This window comes from Cinclus cinclus, chromosome 29, assembly GCF_963662255.1.
Source record: "Cinclus cinclus chromosome 29, bCinCin1.1, whole genome shotgun sequence".
NCBI classification, from domain to species: Eukaryota; Metazoa; Chordata; class Aves; order Passeriformes; family Cinclidae; genus Cinclus; species Cinclus cinclus.
In genome coordinates, this window is record NC_085074.1 from 4,405,067 (window position 1) to 4,422,883 (window position 17,817).

Here is a 17,817-nt window from a genome sequence, read left to right on the forward strand (position 1 = left end):
GGGGGAGAGAATCTCTGCTTTGGAGCCGTTTGTGAGCAGGACTAGCAAAACTGTGGAGAAAGAGGCAAAAGAATGTAACTTTACATCACCCAGAGCACAGAGAGAGCGCAGGTTCCTGCTTTGCCTCCTGCCGGGGGTCAGCCCCGCGCCCCCGGCCCACCCTTGACAGCTCCTGCAAATGACCCTCTAATGACGGGATGGTCCCAGTGTGAAAGCTGGCGGAATATGCGAGCGGCCCCGGGGAGGGTCCGCTGGGGCGGGGGAGCACCAGACGCGCTTTGTTTATCCGCCGGCCGGGATGTGGATTGGGGATAATCAGGCTGGGCTGGGATGTGGAATCGGGGCTGCTGCTGCTGCCGGGAGGGGCGGGATGGGGATGGCCCCTGTCCCTGTCCGGTCCTGAGCAGCCACCAGGGCCACCCGCCGCTGCTGGGGGTTCCCCACGCGTGTGTTGTGTCCCTGTCCGTGGAGGCAGCTGCCAGACTGGGGCTCCCAGAGCCACGGTCGGGGCTGCCGCGGGGACAGCTCGGTCACACCCGGGACAGCTCGGTCAGACCCAGGGACAGCTCGGTCAGACCCGGGACAGCTCGGTCAGACCCAGGGACAGCTCGGTCAGACCAGGGGACAGCTCGGTCAGACCCGGGACAGCTCGGTCAGACCAGGGGACAGCTCGGTCAGTCCCGGGACAGCTCGGTCAGACCAGGGGACAGCTCGGTCAGACCCGGACAGCTCGGTCAGACCCGGGACAGCTCGGTCACACCCGGGACAGCTCGGTCAGACCCAGGGACAGCTCGGTCAGACCCGGGACAGCTCGGTCAGACCAGGGGACAGCTCGGTCAGACCAGGGGACAGCTCGGTCAGTCCCGGGACAGCTCGGTCAGACCAGGGGACAGCTCGGTCAGACCCGGACAGCTCGGTCAGACCCAGGGACAGCTCGGTCAGACCCGGGACAGCTCGGTCAGACCAGGGGACAGCTCGGTCAGACCAGGGGACAGCACGGTCAGACCCGGGACAGCTCGGTCAGTCCCGGGACAGCTCGGTCAGACCAGGGGACAGCTCGGTCAGACCCGGGACAGCTCGGTCAGACCAGGGGACAGCTCGGTCAGACCAGGGGACAGCACGGTCAGACCCGGGACAGCTCGGTCAGTCCCGGGACAGCTCGGTCAGACCAGGGGACAGCTCGGTCAGACCCGGGACAGCTCGGTCAGTCCCGGGACAGCTCGGTCAGACCAGGGGACAGCTCGGTCAGACCCGGGACAGCTCGGTCAGTCCCGGGACAGCTCGGTCAGACCCGGGACAGCTCGGTCAGACCCGGACAGCTCGGTCAGACCGGGGTCTGATCCTCGCTGCCCCTCCCCGGGGCTGCCGTGCGGGAGGACACGGTCACAGCGCGGGCATCGCCCCCAGCCCCGTCACTGCTCCGGACGGGTGACCCAAAGGAGTTGCCTGCACCACACGGCTTCGAATTCACTGCTCTTGCAGGGCACGGCCCTTCCCTTAACTCCGAGGGGTAAATGAAAGAGGAAAATCCCTTCAGCCTCCCCTTCCACGCCTGCAGGTGCCTCCCTTGCTCTTGTTCCACCCTCATCAGGGTGGGAACAGCTTCGTCCTTATCTCACGGGAGTTTTGGAGCTTTCGAGCATCTTTTGCACTGTTGGAGGGACTCCCTTGCTCTGTTAGTTTCAGGAGCAGCCAGAGCTCACCTGCTTTCAGAGCAGCTGCAGCCAGAGCAGGGAGGAGCTCTGGATGCGACAGATGGGACACACAGAAGGGGACACACACCCTGGCAGGCCATCAACAGCAAGAATCAGCAGAATCAAATGGGCATCTTTAATATATATAATTTATTGATGAATTAAACAGCTGTGACCTTTTCACTACCACCCCAACCAGTGAGGGGGGAAAAGCTTGAACAGAGCTGTGGTAACTTGTTTGTAACAGCTGCCCACCTGGATCTGCCAGCTGGGGCTCTGGACATTGGGTAATACATTCACTTGTCTGAGTTGTAATAGAAATCTGATCGTTTTAATAGAAATATAATAGAATTATTAGAAGAAATGCCTAAATCCCCGGGGAGATCAAAAAACCCAGTGGTGTGGATGCTCAGCATGGCCAGACACTGGAGCCGCAGAGTGAACCTGTTGCTCCTGGTGATTCCCATGGCTGGGAAAAGCAGCATTGCCTGAGCCATACGGTGACAGGGAGCAATGCTGCTGTGCCCGTCCTGCACCTCAGCTCCTGCCTCTGTCCCAAACACAGCAGCTCCTTGATAAACACAGCACGGGGCACCCAGCACTCCAGAGCTGCTCCTGGTGCCACAGCGAGGTGGCTGGTGGCCTTTTCCACATGGAGCCTGGATCCAGCCAGGTCCTGTGGCCGTGTGGTGCTGCCGGGCACCCACTCCTGCTCAGGTCCAGCCAGGGCTGTGCCAACCCTGGGCTTCAGAGATGCCCAGGTCTGCATAGTGCTCGTGGGTCGGGTCCTCTGGGACACTTTCGGGCAGAGATGTGCACCTTCCTGGCAGGGTACGGGTGGCCTCAGTTGCAGCCACACTCCTCGATGATCATGTCCTCGTGGTGTCGGATGACGATCTCACCCTTCTCGTAGTAGAGCATGGAGAGAGGACTCATCTTGACTGGGGAGCAGGCGGGACACGGCACCAGGTTGGGCTTGTAGAGCTGCAGCAAACTCTGTGGGAGACACGGAAGGGCAGAACATCCCCCGACTGTGGAGGGCGCGGGGGATGCAGGGGCAGCAACCCCTCTTACCTGTATGTAGGCGTGGTTGGTGGGCTTGAAGGTCTCGTCCACGGGCGAGGGGCACAGCCCTTCGCAGCGGTACGCGTTGTACTTCTTGGGGTAGACGATCCAGCTGCCCCAGCCCGTCTGCTCGAAATCCACCACCATGTCCACCCTCCTGCACAGCGCCCTGCCCTGCTCCCTCGGCACGGCCCCTGCGGCGTTGCTCGCTTTGATCCTTTGCTTCTCCATCCTGTTCCTGCGGTGCCGGCGCGTCCCCGCGCCCTGCGACCCGCTGTCCCGCATGATGTACTTGGAGGTCTCCGCTGTCCTGATGAGGCTGTGGTCTCCTGGAGACTTGTCCTTGGAGAAGACGAGCAGCAGGACTCTGTCTGCCGCGTCCTGGGGCAGGACTGGGTCCCCGTGGCCGGTGTCTCTCAGGGCAGTGGTGGCCAGAGCAGCCGACCCGCTCACCTCCCACTGCCCCCTTCCCGTGGCACTGGGGTGCCCGGGGACCACGGCTTGGTGAAGCCAGGACCGTAGCAGGTTGGTGACCTCAAAGACTTTCCAGGAGGCCTGAGTGGCAGAGGGGCTGCCAGCCACGGTGCCAAGGAAGAGCTGGTGGGCGCAGGTCCCATCTCCCCGGCACCTGCGCCGCTGGCTGTGATAGATGTCCAGGGACACGTTGTGGGCACGGGAGGGGCCGGGCAGGCGGACACGGAGCTGAGCCAGACTCACCTCCTGGCTGCTGGAGAGAGAGGACATGTCGAAGGAGAGCGCCCAGCGGGAGCCGTTCTGCAACGAGCCTGGAAGACAAGGGCACGGTGAGGAGACGTGGTGCCGGGGGTGCCGGAGCTAGGGGGAACGGTGCTCCCGCCTACCGCCCGGGAACCATCCCTGCCGCGGGAGCCCGAGGGTCGGGAAAAAGCAGCTGGATCCACCTAAGAGCCAGCGAAAGCCTCAGGCAGGGCTGGTCCTGGGAACAGGGATGCCCGGGATAGTGGGGATCCCTGGACAGGGATGCGTGGGGACGGTGCAGCTCCCGAGGACGGTGCTGGTCCCACGGCAGAGGTACCCGGGAGCGGTGTCGGTCCTGTGAATAGTGCGGGTCCCTGGACAGGGATGCTCGGGGACGCTGCGAGCCTCGGGGTCGCTGCCGGTCCCAGGACAGGGATGCTCGCGGCCCCACTCACCGTGCGGGGAGAGGCTGAGAGCGGCGGCGGCGGCGGCGCGGAGCGGGGCGGGAGGGGCGCGGAGCAGCTGCAGCATCAGCGGGGGACAGCGCGGCGGAAAGAGGGCCGGGGCACGGGTGGGAGCTCCGGTCGGTGCCCAGGTGAGTGCCCGGGTGGGAGCTCCGGTCGGTGCCCAGGTGAGTGCCCGGGTCGGAGCGCAGCCCAGGCGGAGCAGGGCTAGGGCGCAGAGCGCCAGCGCGGGCACGGAGCGGAGAGGGACCCGCATGTCTGCCCGGGCCACCCGCAGCCGCTCTATTTGTACAGCGGCCCCGAGCGCCGCCCCGGGCGGCCCCGGCACCCCCCTCCCCGACAGCCCCCTCCCCTCTTCTCCCCGTCCCTCTTCCCATTCCTCCGTCCCTATCTCTATCCTCCCTCCCCTCCACCCCCATCTACCTCTCGGCCATCTCTCCCCGTTTCCATTGCCCTCGTCTCCCGCCCTACTCTTTCTCCCTCTCTCCTCCCCATCCTTCCCCCGCTGCCTCCAGCCTTATCCATCATTCCATCCCTCATCCCTGCATTCCTCCAGTTCTTCTCTTTCTCCTTTCTCCCCGTCCGTCTTTCACTCCGTCTCTTCTGGACTCATCCCCACCACCATCTCTCTCTCTCTCTCTCTCTCTCTCTCTCCGTCCCCGTGGCTGGGGTCGGGGCCGGCCACCCCCACGCTGTCCCCAGGACACCGCTGTCCCCAGACCCCGCACAGCCCGGGGCTGCTGGGCACGAGTGTCCCAGGCACATCTTCCACCCAGTCAATCCTGCCCTGTTCCGAGGCGAAGGGAAAAGGGTCTGGGGCACCCGTGGACCCCAGTCTTCCTGGGATGGGGGCTCCAACGGGGGTCCCTCCCCCACCGCCAGCCTCCCAGAGAGGAGACACTCATCTTTCCCAGGGGGAAACGCGCTCAGTCCTCCCACGGGGCACCGGGAACCTGAAACTCGCTCCCGGTTCACTCCCCCGCTGTCAGCCCCGCACCTCGCGGCTAGACTGTGCTGGTGTGACGTCACGGCGCGCAGGGTGACGTCACGCACCCCCACGCGGTGCTCCCGGCGGCCGCCGGCAGGGGGCGCGCTCGGCCGCGGCTGCCCCCTCTCCCCCCACTCGCTGAGTCTCGCGAGATCCGCTCGCCTCTCGCGGGAACGCGCGAACATGGCGGCGGCAGCGGCGGCCGAGGGCGCCGAGCCCCCTCCGGAGCCGCCCCCGGCCCCGGAGCCCCCGGCCCCACCAGAACCGCCCGCCACCGACGCCGAGAGCGGGTATGTCCCTACCTGGGCGGGGCCGAGGGACCCCCGCGCTCCCCGGACCTAAGGGCTCCGCGGGACCTGGCCTGTTACCATGGGAGCGGGGCTGGGGGTCCCGGCCCTGCCCGTGCGAGGCCGGGGGTCCCTCGGCCCAAGCGACTCCGAGGGCGCGGGATGGCCGCGCCAGGCCCCGGGTCCCGCCTGTATCCTCAGGTCCCGCCTGTATCCTCAGGTCCCGCCTGTCCCCCCGGGTCCCGCCTGTCCCCCCGGGTCCCACCTGTATCCCCGGGTCCCGCCTGTATCCCCGGGTCCCACCTGTCCCCCCGGGTCCCACCTGTCCCCCCGGGTCCCGCCTGTCCCCCGGGTTCCGCCTGTCCCCCCGGGTCCCGCCTGTATCCCCGGGTCCCACCTGTCCCCCCGGGTCCCGCCTGTATCCCCGGGTCCCGCCTGTCCCCCCGGGTCCCGGCCGTGCCCCGTTCGCGGGGCCCCCCCGGGCAGCGCTCCCCTCTGACTGACCGCTGTACCCTGGCAGGACGGACGCTGCCATGGTCGATGTCAGCGCGGCCCTGGAGACCGAGTCGGCCAACGGGAAGGAGCCCCTGGTAGGTGTGGGCTGGGAGAGGTTGGTTCAGCTCGAAGGGAGCGTCCCTTAGCGCCAGTGTTGCTTCCTTAAAGGATTGTTTTGGAAGTTAAATCTTCATCCGTGTGACTCATCCTCATGAGCTGAGCGTACGAAACAGCTGCAGCCTGCTCACAGCGTGGCTGTGGATTAGGGCAAAGGATTTATTCCCTCTAAAACCCCATCGTGGCAGATTCCTGCCCAAAGCCCCTGTGCTGCAGTGTTTGATTCCTGGCTGTGCTCCGATTCCAGGATGCTGCCGGGGACGGTGCTGAAGCCATGGATGTCCAGGGGGGCTCGGGGGACGAGGAGAACACGCGGCAGCTGGGGGAGATCGAGCTGCAGTGTGGGATCTGCACCAAGTGGTTCACAGCTGACACCTTCGGCATCGACACCACGTACGTGATGGCTGCCAGGGCCAGCACAGGGCTCTGCTAGCAAGAGTGGAGTATTTGGAGTCTGAGTTCCCAAGGACCTGTCCATGTCCTTGAACACCTGGGAGCTGGTGTGTTGTGTAAATAAAGCTTTGTCCATGATAAAAGCACCCCCAGGAAATACCACTGGGCCTGTAAGATGTTTGTGGTTTTAGGGAGGGAAAGAATAATTGGGGTTTAAACTGCAATAGTTAATTTCTTAACCCAGTGTAGTAAAGAATAATTAATTTTCTTTTACTCCAAGAAGGACATTGAGGGGCTGAAGCATGTCCAGGGAAGGAAACAGAGCTGGAGAAGGGTCTGGAGCTCCAGGAGGGGTTGAGAGAGGTGGGAAAGGGGCTCGGCCTGGAGAAAAGGAGGCTCGGGGGAATCTTGTGGCTTTGCACAACTCCCTAACAGAAGGGGGCTGCCAGGGGGGTCAGGCTCTGCTCCCAGGGGACAGGGACAGGACAAGGGGAGCTGTCTAAGGAACCACTGGACATGGCACTCAGCACTCTGGGCTGGGGACAAGGTTGGGATCAGGCACAGCTTGGATTCGATGGTCTCAGAGATCCTTTCCAACCTCAAAGATTCTGGGATTCTTTAGCCTGGTACAATAATTGCACTGCACCCAGCCCTAACAAAGCTGCTTTTTCCTAGGTCCTGTCTGCCCTTCATGACCAACTACAGCTTCCACTGCAACGTGTGCCACCACAGTGGGAACACCTATTTCCTGAGAAAACAAGCAAGTGGGTTTGGGAAAAGCACCTTGGGAGATGTTTTGTGCAGGATCGTCGTGGAGGGTTGGTTTTGTCTGCAGTGAGTGGGTGGGCTCCACTGAGACTTTTGGAAAATCACTCAAAATCCCATATCAACAACCATGTATGGCTTCTAAAAATGTTTTTGCTACTAATTTGTGGAGGTGATGTAACTGGTTCAGCAAGGGCTGAGTCAGGACAGAATTTGGGAGGTTTTGCAGTTTCTTGGGGTTATCACTGTGTACACGGGTGTCTGATCTTCCATGGAGTGTGATTGTAGCCCTGGGATGTTTTGTTTCTCAGATCTCAAGGAAATGTGCCTTAGTGCTCTGGCCAACCTGACGTGGCAGTCGAGGACACAAGATGAGCACCCCAAAACGATGTTCTCCAAGGATAAGGTTTGGCTCTTTGGGAACCACCGTGGGCCCACCTCAGTGATGGGTTCAGTGAGGAGGAGCTCACACAAATGTTTTCTGTTCTTACAGGATATTATCCCCTTTATTGATAAATACTGGGAGTGTATGACAACACGGCAGAGGCCAGGGAAAATGACTTGGCCCAATAATATTGTGAAAACCATGGTAAGAATTGAGGGTAAATCCGTGGAAGAATTCCCACAAATTTTGGGTTTCTGACATCAGTGTGTGCTGAGGGCTGGACTTGGGGCTACAGGGTAAAGATGCTGATATACCTAACACATATGACTAGGAACTACTGGGATTTAAACCCTTGTTAATGAATTTGTTATGAACTTGCCCCATGTAACTAAAACTCCTGTTTTAGTGCAAAGAAAGAGATGTGTTCCTGGTGAAAGAGCATCCCGACCCAGGCAGTAAAGACCCAGAGGAAGATTACCCCAAATTTGGGCTTCTAGACCAGGTATGTGCTGGGAGGGGGATGGGGGTGTCCCTCTAATACCTTTCTGCTCAGTCAAGGGGCAGATCTCTGCTCTGAGCCTGTGTTGTGCCAGCAGTGGTGGGAGCCCCAGCTCCTGGAGTACCCTGCTCAGGTTTGGAGTGTTCCTGTGACTAGGTGTGTACAGCAGGATCTCTTTGATCTCTTTGATTTGATCTCTTGCAGGATCTTGCCAATATTGGTCCAGCCTATGACAACCAGAAACAGAACAACGCTGTGTCCACGAGTGGAAGCTTAAATGGCAAGTTCTTTACTCAGGAGGGGTTGGGCTATTTGGGACTCAGCTGCATTTCCCAGTCCTCTGGGTGTCTGTGCAGTTAAATTGTCCTGTGAACTGAGCTTATGCTGATGCTCAGAACAGTCTCACTGTGCCTTTTTATAGAAAGATTAACTTTGTGTCTTGGGAAGGTTCAGCTGTTTCTTTACTGTGACCAGATAAATCAAGATGCTCACTGAAAGCTGAGCTTGTCACTTTGCTTCTAGAATGGTTTTAAATTATCTCTTTGAGTTATTCAGATTTCCTGTTTCCCATCTTGCTGAGGGTACTCAGGGCAGCTTTGCTGCAGTAAATGGACTGTTAATGAGTTTATATATTAATAATATTTATTAAACACATCCCAGTAGTACAGACAGGAGGTATTTGGGTGTTTTTGAAGCAGGTTATAGATACCTCAGGTATGTTGTTTCCATGTCATGCACTGGTTGTTTTTTATTTCATTTCTGGGAGACTGACAAAACGTGTGGTGCCACTTCTGTTCTTGCAGGTGGAGCCTCTCTGGGAGGTGAATATTTACCTTTCAGCTTCTAAAACTTAAGTATTGCTGTTTGCAAAGCTTTTCTTGCCTGAATCTTTTAGAAGCCAAAGTCAATCAAAAATGAAAGCGTGCCCTGATGTGATTGCAGTTGGACTTCAATACAAACCAGCAACTCCATTCTTTAATCTTAGTAGTTAGAAGCTTCTGATTGCCATATTATGCCCTACTTGACTGGTTTAAAGGTTTTGTTTATTTATTTTACACTTATGTTCGTTTTTATTATGTATCAATTGACCTGATGTTGTCGTTTTAATGCTTAAACAATTGGTCTGAAATGTACAGCACCATGGTTCGGGCAAGTAATTGTTGACAAACTGGAGAGCCTGAATGTTTGTCTGCACTGAAATCAGTGAGTGCAGCTGGATCAGGTCATGTTTGTGCAGAATATGGCATTCCCTGGATGCTTTGGATCCCTTACACTGTAAGGGGATGCTGGTAATGGAAGAGCTGACTGGATTTTTTAGTTACCACACAAATGTGGTTGGTGCAGGTGTTTATCTACAGTACATGAAATCTCCATAGTTTTCCTTATAAATCAGCAGTGGAAATAGCAGGGTGATAAAATGCACATATGATTTCATTTATTAAAACGTGCTGGTATTAGTTTGATTAAATTTGACATGTAGCTTCTCCTAACCTACAGCTGCATAACTGAGTAGTGAGTTCCAACTGGTTTGCTGCTCAATCATAGAACTGATTTCAGTAGTACTGAAGAGAAACACCTCTTGCTTTTCATTTTTCCTCAACTTAGGTGTATTTTATTTTGTAAATGGAAACTGGACATTGAGTGCTTATTGCTGGTTGGTGTCAGTGTTGCTCCAGCACAGGGTCACTGGGTTGGTGGCTGTGCTGTAGGGTGAGTTTCTGCTGCTTCTGCAGAAACAGATTTGGGCTGTGACTGGAATCTCCATTTATAGTAATAATAATAAGAGTAATATAATAATAATAATCATGACCCTGAAGTGGTTCCCAGTGCTGCTGCCTGTAAATCATCTGATGAGAGAAAAGATTCTTAATTCTCACCTGAAAAGCTCAGATTGAGCTTGTATAGCTGCTCAGTCTTCTTTAGCTTCTGCTCCAAATTCAGACACCTCAAAAGCTGACCTGAAGCCACATGAACGTTGTGGATTTTTGCTGTGCTGGTTGGCAGTGAAGTCTGGTTCACATTAACTGTGGACAGAGGCACCTGAGCTCACAAGCTGATTCTGGTTTGGCTGCTCTGCCCCTCTCTCCCTGGAGATCCCGTGGGTGTGGGCGAGCAGCAGCTGCTGACCCCTGCTCTGTGTGCCCAGGGGGAATGGCTGCAGGGGGCAGCGGGAAGGGCCGAGGGGCCAAGCGCAAGCAGCAGGACGGAGGGACCACGGGCACGGCCAAGAAAGCCCGGAGGTGAGAGCAGAGGTGCCACGAGGGTGTGGGGGTGGGCACGGGGTGGGTGTGGGGGTGGGGATTGGTGTGGGGGTGGGCACGGGGTGGGTGTGGGGGTGGGGATTGGTGTGGGGGTGGGCACGGGGTGGGTGTGGGGGTGGGGATTGGTGTGGGGGTGGGCACAGGGGTGGGCGTGGGCGTGGGGATTGGTGTGGGGGTGGGCACAGGGGTGGGCGTGGGCGTGGGGATTGGTGTGGGGGTGGGCACGGGGTGGGCGTGGGGGTGGGGATTGGTGTGGGGGTGGGCACGGGGTGGGCGTGGGCGTGGGATTTGGTGTGGGGGTGGGCACGGGGTGGGCGTGGGCGTGGGATTTGGTGTGGGGGTGGGCACGGGGTGGGTGTGGGCGTGGGGATTGGTGTGGGGGTGGGCACGGGGTGGGTGTGGGGGTGGGCACTGGTGTGGGGATGGGCACGGGGTGGGTGTGGGCGTGGGGATTGGTGTGGGGGTGGGCACGGGGTGGGCGTGGGGGTGGGGATTGGTGTGGGGGTGGGCACGGGGTGGGTGTGGGCATGGGGATTGGTGTGGGGGTGGGCACGGGGTGGGTGTGGGCATGAGTACTAGTCAGGGACAGTGACACCTGTGATGCCCTAAGCTGCCTCTCAGCTGTCTCTGCCCTAGGTGGGTGTCTGGGTTACTCCAGAGCCCTGTGATGTCACTGATGACATCATGGATGACTGATGAGTCACAGGCTATGATAGATTTACCGTGAATGACCACTCGTTTCACACAGACATGAGCGTGCAGCTCCCGTGCACGGGGGCAGCTCTGCAGGGGCAGTGTCCTGGGGTGGCATGGCAGCACCTGGAGATGCCAGTGTGGGGTTTCTGTGTTTCAGTGACCCGCTGTTCTCGGCTCAGCGCCTGCCCCCCCACGGGTACCCTCTGGAGCACCCCTTCAACAAGGACGGCTATCGCTACATCCTGGCCGAGCCTGACCCCCACGCACCCGACCCAGAAAAGCTGGAGCTGGACTGTTGGGCAGGAAAACCAATTCCTGGGGATCTGTACAGAGCCTGCCTGTACGAACGAGTCCTGCTGGCGCTGCACGACCGAGGTACAGAGCTCGTTCATCTGTGCAGGCTGTGTTTCCTTACAGAGGCACCTGGGTAGCCTCTCATTACCAGTCAGTGATGCTTCAGGTGCCCCTGCTCTCAGAGGCACAGGGGTTAAATCCACCTCTGCGTGCTCACTTGCCTTTTGACACCAGCACGTTAAAAATCACAAGTGCGTGCTGCTGTGCTCCCCTGCAGCTCCCCAGCTGAAGATCTCTGACGACAGACTGACTGTTATTGGTGAGAAGGGCTATTCCATGGTGCGAGCCTCGCACGGCGTGCGCAAGGGAGCCTGGTACTTCGAAATCTCCATGGATGAGATGCCTCCAGACACAGCTGCCAGATTAGGCTGGTCACAGCCCTTGGGTAAATCATTTTACGTAACATTTCTTAGCAGGTGCTCCTGCTACACTCCCTGTGTTCACCGTGAAGTGTTTGTTTCCACAGGGAACCTCCAGGCCCCTCTGGGGTACGACAAGTTCAGTTACTCCTGGCGCAGCAAAAAGGGAACCAAGTTTCACCAGTCCATAGGGAAACACTATTCCTCTGGCTACGGCCAGGGCGATGTCCTGGGATTTTACATCAGCCTTCCAGAGGATACTGAGACGGCTAAATCCCTGCCTGACACCTACAAAGACAAGGTGAGGTGCAAGTTCACTGATGGATTAAGCATTGGCAGGTGGAAAACTGGAAAACCAGTTGCTGTGGCTTCACTCGTGCCCCTTTCCGTGCATCCTTCCCATCCTGCCTCAGTACCTCCATGATTTGTGGGGGAGAGGCCCAAAGTGTTGATCTCAAGAAAGCAAAATACTCCTGGATGGGATTGCCCACATCTCCTTTCACCTTCCCCTCCTGGCTCTCCCATCTCTGAGCTGTGGGAATCAGTGCTCACAGGTACTCTGACAGCAGGCAGGCCTGGCCCTGAGCAGGGCAGGGGACAGGTGACAGTTTTCCAGGCTTGTTCCTGACGTTGTTTGCTGCTGTTTCAGGCTTTGATCAAATTCAAAAGCTACTTGTACTTTGAAGAGAAGGACTTTGTGGACAAAGCAGAGAAGAGCCTAAAGCAAGCCCCTGGAAGCCAGGTGAGTTGTTGCTGTCTCTTCAGCACGTGCCTGGCCTGAGTGAAAGGGAACAGGGATTCATCTTGTCAGGGTTGTTGCTGTGTCCTGACAGCCACCATCAGTGGGAAAACCCTTCATTTTTCAGATCATATTCTTCAAGAATGGTGTCAGCCAAGGAGTTGCCTTTAAGGACATCTTTGAGGGGGTTTATTTTCCTGCTATTTCTCTGTACAAAGGCTGCACGGTAAGTGAGGGGTCTGTGAAAGAGAATTCTAAATCCATCAGTTTCAGTAATGCACAAAGTGTGGGCACTCTGGGAGTGTGCCAAGTAAAAAGGAAAGATGGGAATCATTTTAGTGACTGGAAAAATCGTGCTGTTCACATGTATAATGAGATTATCAAATTGCTGAAGTACCATCATCAATGTTTGTTCCTGTGGACTTGCACAGGATGGGGGGAGGCTCAGGAGTAGGAAGGGACAAGGATGAAGGACTAAAGAAATGTTCCTGGATTTTCAGATTTAATGAAAATGTATGTTCCTCAGGTTTCTATAAACTTTGGGCCATATTTCAAGTATCCACCGAGAGATATCACTTACCATCCTGTAAGTAAAACTGAAGCTTCTCCCCCTCATTTGAGAGCTTCATTGTTTAAATCAAATGTGTTTTGGTGTGATTCATACCACATCTGTACCTGTCCTTCAGTCTCAGTACCTGGATAGTGTAGCCAAAAGGATTGTGTTTAAAAATACGTGAGGACAGATATCCAAATAAATCATTAAATTTTAATTAAATAATAGGTGCTGTTATTCCTCGTGACAGATTGTTGCTTATGTTGGCCTCATTTGCCAGTAAGGGGGCTGAATTATTGTTCAAGGAAACACTTGGAGTTTCCCCCCTGCCATTACTGTTTTGAGGAGGGAATGTGTGGTCACTCCTCGTCCAGGAGTGGAGCTAACTGTGCTTCCCTCTGCAGATGAGTGACATGGGCTGGGGGGCCGTGGTGGAGCACACGCTGGCTGATGTCCTGTACCACGTAGAGACAGAGGTGGATGGCAGGAGGAGCCCACCCTGGGAGCCATAAACCCTCAGCACCATGGATTTATTGCAGAGGAACATCCATCTCTCTCTCAGTGATCAGCCAAGGACCCAACAGGCCGAGGTGGATGCAGCCCTGGCTGGCAGGTGTTGTGTGTGTGTGTTCACACCTCCCCACTGCCCCTGGGAGGCAGCTCTGGTGTGTTTTGTGCTAATTTGGGCCTCTCTGGGAGCCCCCAGGACCATTAGGGTGTCACTCACTGGAGAAGGGGGTGTTGAAGAGCACCCAGGGTGTAGCTGGACCTGCCAGCTGTGAGTGCAGTGACCCCTGTGCTCAGGTGTGTTTGGCTGATGGTGACCAGCAGCTCCCAGCCAGGACGGCTCTGTTGGAACGACACGGCTGCATGTAAGACTGAACTTTGGGCTTCTGTCCAAACTCTATTTTTTTTCCCCCACAGACTGGAAACCAGTTTTAAAATAAAGGCTTTAACTCTTCTTTTTATTCTTATTTTTGTCTTGTAAATTTTTACGAATGACATTTAAATTCAGAGTAGCTACACTTGGAGATCTTTTGAGCTGAAGAGTTCCTGTGCACAGGAGTTACATGGGGCCTCCTGCTAATGAGCATCATTGCAGAGTTTTGGATGAATAAATAATTTGACACTTCTTATGTGTTGGTATGGGAAAAAATAAATTAGAGCTGCTTTGAGGGAGAGAGAAAACAAAATTGTTGAGTAAGTGCTGTGTTTCAGTTTTGGGAGAGTGAAATTTGAGGTTCAGTCAGGCTTGTGTTTGCCTCACTGAGGTTGTACCTTCCCAGTCAGCTGTCTCCAGACCCTTAATTCCAGACAGCACTAATTAAAGCTTTATTTAGTCATTGAAAGTAATTAGGGAGGGTGGAGTTGGCTGACTGGGCCAGCACGTGCTCAGTGAAGCAACTGCAGGAATTAAATGTTTGGTCCTGCACTTACACAATGAGCTTCAATAAATAAACTTTTTATATTTATTGAGTGTAACTATATCTTAATGAGTGGAGTCTGCTATTAACAGCCTTGGCTAATTGAAGTGACAAGATCCCATACTACTCCTGAAGGAAGGTCAGCAGGGAGAGGTCAGCAGGGAGAGGTCAGCAGGTCACAGGCAGTGGCCGGGCCAGGCGCTGCCTGAGGTGTTTGGCGAAGTCCACCTGTGTCTGGGACAGCACCTGGTTGATGATGGTCTTGGGCAGCCAGCCCTGGGGAGGAGCAGACACAACCTGTGAGCAGAACCTGCCTCCCCACAGCCCCTGGCTCCCCTCTCTGCCCCCAGCCCCAGGTACCTTGAGGTCGATGCTGAGCAGCCAGGTGAGCCTGGTCTGGGAGGGGCTGCCGGGCAGCGGGCGCAGGACCATGCAGGTGGGACCGTTCTCAGCCCTGGTGGGGGGAGAGGCCCAGCTCAGACCCAAACCTGGACTTCTCAGCCTCAGAAATGCACTTTGGGGTTTGAGGTTTTACTGCAGCAGCTCCTGTTGCCCACAGAAACCCAACGAGTCACCCTGCAGTGAAACCCTTGTGCCCTGGGCGACTGCCCCTCCCTGCACACCCAAAGTGGAGCGAGCAGTGGTACCTGATGAACCCCTCCTGCTCAGGCATGGCCCCGTAGGTCGTGGACATCCCGGCCAGCACGCAGGTGGAGCCGCGTCTCTTGGCGCACCGGACGCTCACGAAGTCCCGAGGGCCAACGATGTTCCCGGGGGTGGCGGCCGCCTTCTCATGGGTGATCACCGTGTCCTTCCCAATCTTCTCCAGAATCTGCAGTTTGGAATTAAAACTTCCATTTGAAGCGTTTACTGCAAGCACAGCTAGAACTGTGAGGTTACCACGCGTTCAGATGCAGGTCTGACAAAGACCTGGTGTTTACAGTGACAAAAATTCCAAATACTTGCTCGCCCCCAGCTGCAAAACTGTTTTTAATTCCTGAGTGAAAAGCTATTCCCTTAATGCTTCTCTGATTCCTTGTGCCTTGGGGCTGTTTCTCCCCCAGATCAGCCTCCATTTCCAGGAAAGCTCCTTTCCTGCAGAATTAGTCACACAGAAACTGCTCCAGACTCGCCTCTGCTGCAGCAGCAACACAGCTACTGCAAAAACTCCTCTACATCTGCAGCAGGAAACAGAGAGGACACAGGCTGCCTGTGACAGGTCTGGCACGCATTTCCTACCCTGACTTCTTTGACGTTGGGGTTCCAGTCTCCCATCTGCTCCATGTTGTCCACCAGCTCTCCGTACACCGTGTCCAGGGGCTGGTCCACCACCACCTCCAGCCGGAACACCTTCCCCACGTCCGGCAGCACCTTGCTCAGCACTTTGTCTCCATTACCCTGGGGAGGGGATGGCACAATTAAACCAGAGCTGCTCACAGGAGGGCTGCAAGGCAGCACCACGGGGCAGAGCACCCACCGCCACCGTCTCTGTCTTCCAGTCATCCTGGTCCTCCAGGATTCTGAGGGATTTCTGCAGAGCTTCCTCTCCTTGCTTGATGTAAGACATTTCCATCTCGCTGAAGGGTTTCTCCTCCAGCCTTGAGCCTGCCAGCACCAGACAAAGGCAGGGCTGAGTGCAAGAACAGTATAATGTGCCAGATGAGCTTTATCTACACCAAATACCCTTCTCTGCACCCAGGGGATGGGGATTAAACCCAATTCCCACTCTGCCTCTGGTTCAGCAGAAGCACAGCCCACCCTCAAGCAGGTTTTTCCCCAGCCTGTGATGATCACCCCCCCAGCAGGAACAGACCCCTCAGGGGTCACTTACTGAGCAAGGAGCTTCTCCTGCGCACCTGGTGGATCCAGGTGCTGGGTCCTGGGCTGTGGCTCACGAGCCTGCTCAGCTCCTGGCTGATGGCCACTGCAGCTTGTCTCCTCAGCCCTGGGGAGAGAGGGAGCATGTCACCCACTGGTATCACACTGCCCAGGCCTTGCCCGTAAACTGGGCTTTTCCCCAGTTCAAACACACAGCATGGAAAAGTCCCTGCTTGTCACCATCTCAGGGACCCAACAGGCACAGGGAGAGCTGGCTGCCTCGCACTGCCCTGGCACAGGCTGTCCTAAGCAATCCTGACCTTGGCTCCAGCTCCGAGTCGTGTAGCAGCAAAAATACTGAGGAGCATCGTGCAGGTGCCAGGAAAGAGCATGGAAATGGAGGACAGAGGTACAAAACCCTCACAGCCAGAGGGAGTGTGACCCAGAGCTGGTCACAGCGACATGAGCCAGCTCCTGTTACAGGTCTGGTTGCAAAAAGGATTTCAGGGACAGTAAATCACAGAACCCAACATGCTACAGAGTGGGGAGAACATCCCCAAGGCCCCAGCCACCGCTCTGAGGAGTTTAGAAAGAAAGAGGGTCCTTTCTGGAGCCTGTGACTCAACAGGAGCTTCTCGAATAAACTCTTGTCAGAAACTCCCACTCTGCTTGCAACAGCGGGGAGAGAATCCCCGAGCCCCAGACAGACGGACAGGGGCTGCTCCAGCCTCGTCCTGTCCCGGACAGACGGACAGGGGCTGCTCCAGCCCGGACTCACCGGTCATGTTGCGCAGGTGGCGGTAGGAGATGGCGGCGCAGAGCTTGGACGTGGCTGGCAGCATCTCCGTGCGGGGTCGGAGCCGTGGGCTGGGCAGTGGCTGCGGTGGTGGCCGCGGTGTCCGTCTGTCCGCGGTGTCCGTCTGTCCGCGCCGAGCGCTGCTCTGCCCCGGCCCCGCCGTGCACGGCCTTAAGTACCTGAGGCTGAAGGATTCTGCTCCGTCAGCCGGGAGATAAGAGCCGTCAGTCCGGGCTGGGCCCCGCGGGCCAAGGCCAGCCCCGGTTCCCGCACGCATCTGCCGGGGCAGCGCCGAGCGCACGGGGCTGGGAGCGTGCGGGAACCGGGCAGGAGCCACGGCCACGGCCACCTGCGGCTCCGAGGGGCAGGGGGAGGCAGAGCCCCGAGCCCCCCGAGCAGCTCCTGCCGTGCCTTGCAGGGATCCCTGGCCGGGCAGGGAGCGCTCCGCGGCGTGGACCATCAGCTGTGAGAGACAACAGCTCGTCACAGCGTCACACAAATCGTTAAGGCTGGAAAAGAACTCCGTGGTCACCGAGTCCAACCTTTGATGGGTAACGATGGATAATCAGGGATATCGATGGACAAAGCACAACCATCTTGGAATAAGGAGCCAGGCCGAGCGTCTGCAAGCACTGTGCACAAGAATCAGGACAGCCTGTAGAACACTGAATATATTAAATACTTTGAGCTGCTGAGCCTGGGACTGGAAGTGAGGTGCAGCCCCCCATTCCCCAGGCCCTGTTATCTGCCCCAGCAGTGCAGTGCACTGATAACACTCAAGGCTAAAATGACATTTCTGGGATGAATTATGGCCTGGAGACCAGCACTCCCAGAAACCTGTGAATTACAGCTGCTTCCTTTGACGTCAGCCCCTGCACCCTCCTGCAGAGAGCCTGACCTTCCTCCCCCATTTCATCAACTTGGCCAAGAGGGAGGTCACCCCCTGAC

The 17,817-nt window shown here is 56.9% G+C and overlaps 3 protein-coding genes across 3 annotated transcripts; 1 reads left to right on the plus strand and 2 right to left on the minus strand.

Moving 5' to 3' along the window:
- Positions 1-2,537: 2,537 nt before the first annotated feature.
- Positions 2,538-4,196, minus strand: NODAL (nodal growth differentiation factor). The gene is made up of 3 exons (XM_062510590.1): positions 3,932-4,196; positions 2,769-3,544; positions 2,538-2,690 (listed from the first exon to the last, which is right to left on the minus strand). Exons 1-3 carry the CDS (start codon positions 4,194-4,196, stop codon positions 2,538-2,540), a joined length of 1,194 nt encoding a protein of 397 aa, XP_062366574.1.
- Positions 4,197-5,132: 936 nt separating this feature from the next.
- Positions 5,133-13,805, plus strand: ASH2L (ASH2 like, histone lysine methyltransferase complex subunit). The gene is made up of 16 exons (XM_062510589.1): positions 5,133-5,218; positions 5,736-5,805; positions 6,075-6,220; positions 6,896-6,984; positions 7,297-7,391; positions 7,479-7,574; positions 7,777-7,872; positions 8,074-8,149; positions 10,016-10,109; positions 10,984-11,201; positions 11,398-11,565; positions 11,647-11,840; positions 12,189-12,281; positions 12,406-12,504; positions 12,805-12,864; positions 13,236-13,805. The coding sequence occupies exons 2-16, from the start codon at positions 5,749-5,751 to the stop codon at positions 13,341-13,343; spliced, it is 1,689 nt and encodes a 562-aa protein (XP_062366573.1). The 5' UTR covers positions 5,133-5,218; positions 5,736-5,748; the 3' UTR covers positions 13,344-13,805.
- Positions 13,806-14,347: 542 nt separating this feature from the next.
- On the minus strand, positions 14,348-16,987 carry STAR (steroidogenic acute regulatory protein). The gene is made up of 7 exons (XM_062510719.1): positions 16,852-16,987; positions 16,087-16,200; positions 15,733-15,860; positions 15,495-15,653; positions 14,903-15,087; positions 14,616-14,709; positions 14,348-14,531 (listed from the first exon to the last, which is right to left on the minus strand). Exons 1-7 carry the CDS (start codon positions 16,913-16,915, stop codon positions 14,424-14,426), a joined length of 852 nt encoding a protein of 283 aa, XP_062366703.1. The 5' UTR covers positions 16,916-16,987; the 3' UTR covers positions 14,348-14,423.
- Between the last annotated feature and the right edge of the window lie 830 nt (positions 16,988-17,817).

Bases quoted from the DNA above. Each gene is read 5' to 3' on its own strand.
- STAR (XM_062510719.1), bottom strand. From the start codon at position 16,915: ATGCTGCCAGCCACGTCCAAGCTCTGCGCCGCCATCTCCTACCGCCAC. The intron at 15,654-15,732 runs GTGGGTGCTCTG...TCCCCTCCCCAG, and splicing joins GGAAGACAGAGACGGTGGCG to GGTAATGGAGACAAAGTGCT. The intron at 14,710-14,902 runs GTACCACTGCTC...TCCCCCCACCAG, and splicing joins GAGCAGGAGGGGTTCATCAG to GGCTGAGAACGGTCCCACCT.
- NODAL (XM_062510590.1), bottom strand. From the start codon at position 4,196: ATGCGGGTCCCTCTCCGCTCCGTGCCCGCGCTGGCGCTCTGCGCCCTA. The intron at 3,545-3,931 runs GTGAGTGGGGCC...CTTGTCTTCCAG, and splicing joins TCTCAGCCTCTCCCCGCACG to GCTCGTTGCAGAACGGCTCC. The intron at 2,691-2,768 runs GTAAGAGGGGTT...TGTCTCCCACAG, and splicing joins CCAACCACGCCTACATACAG to AGTTTGCTGCAGCTCTACAA.
- ASH2L (XM_062510589.1), top strand. From the start codon at position 5,749: ATGGTCGATGTCAGCGCGGCCCTGGAGACCGAGTCGGCCAACGGGAAG. The intron at 7,575-7,776 runs GTAAGAATTGAG...CTCCTGTTTTAG, and splicing joins ATAATATTGTGAAAACCATG to TGCAAAGAAAGAGATGTGTT. The intron at 11,841-12,188 runs GTGAGGTGCAAG...CTGCTGTTTCAG, and splicing joins CTGACACCTACAAAGACAAG to GCTTTGATCAAATTCAAAAG.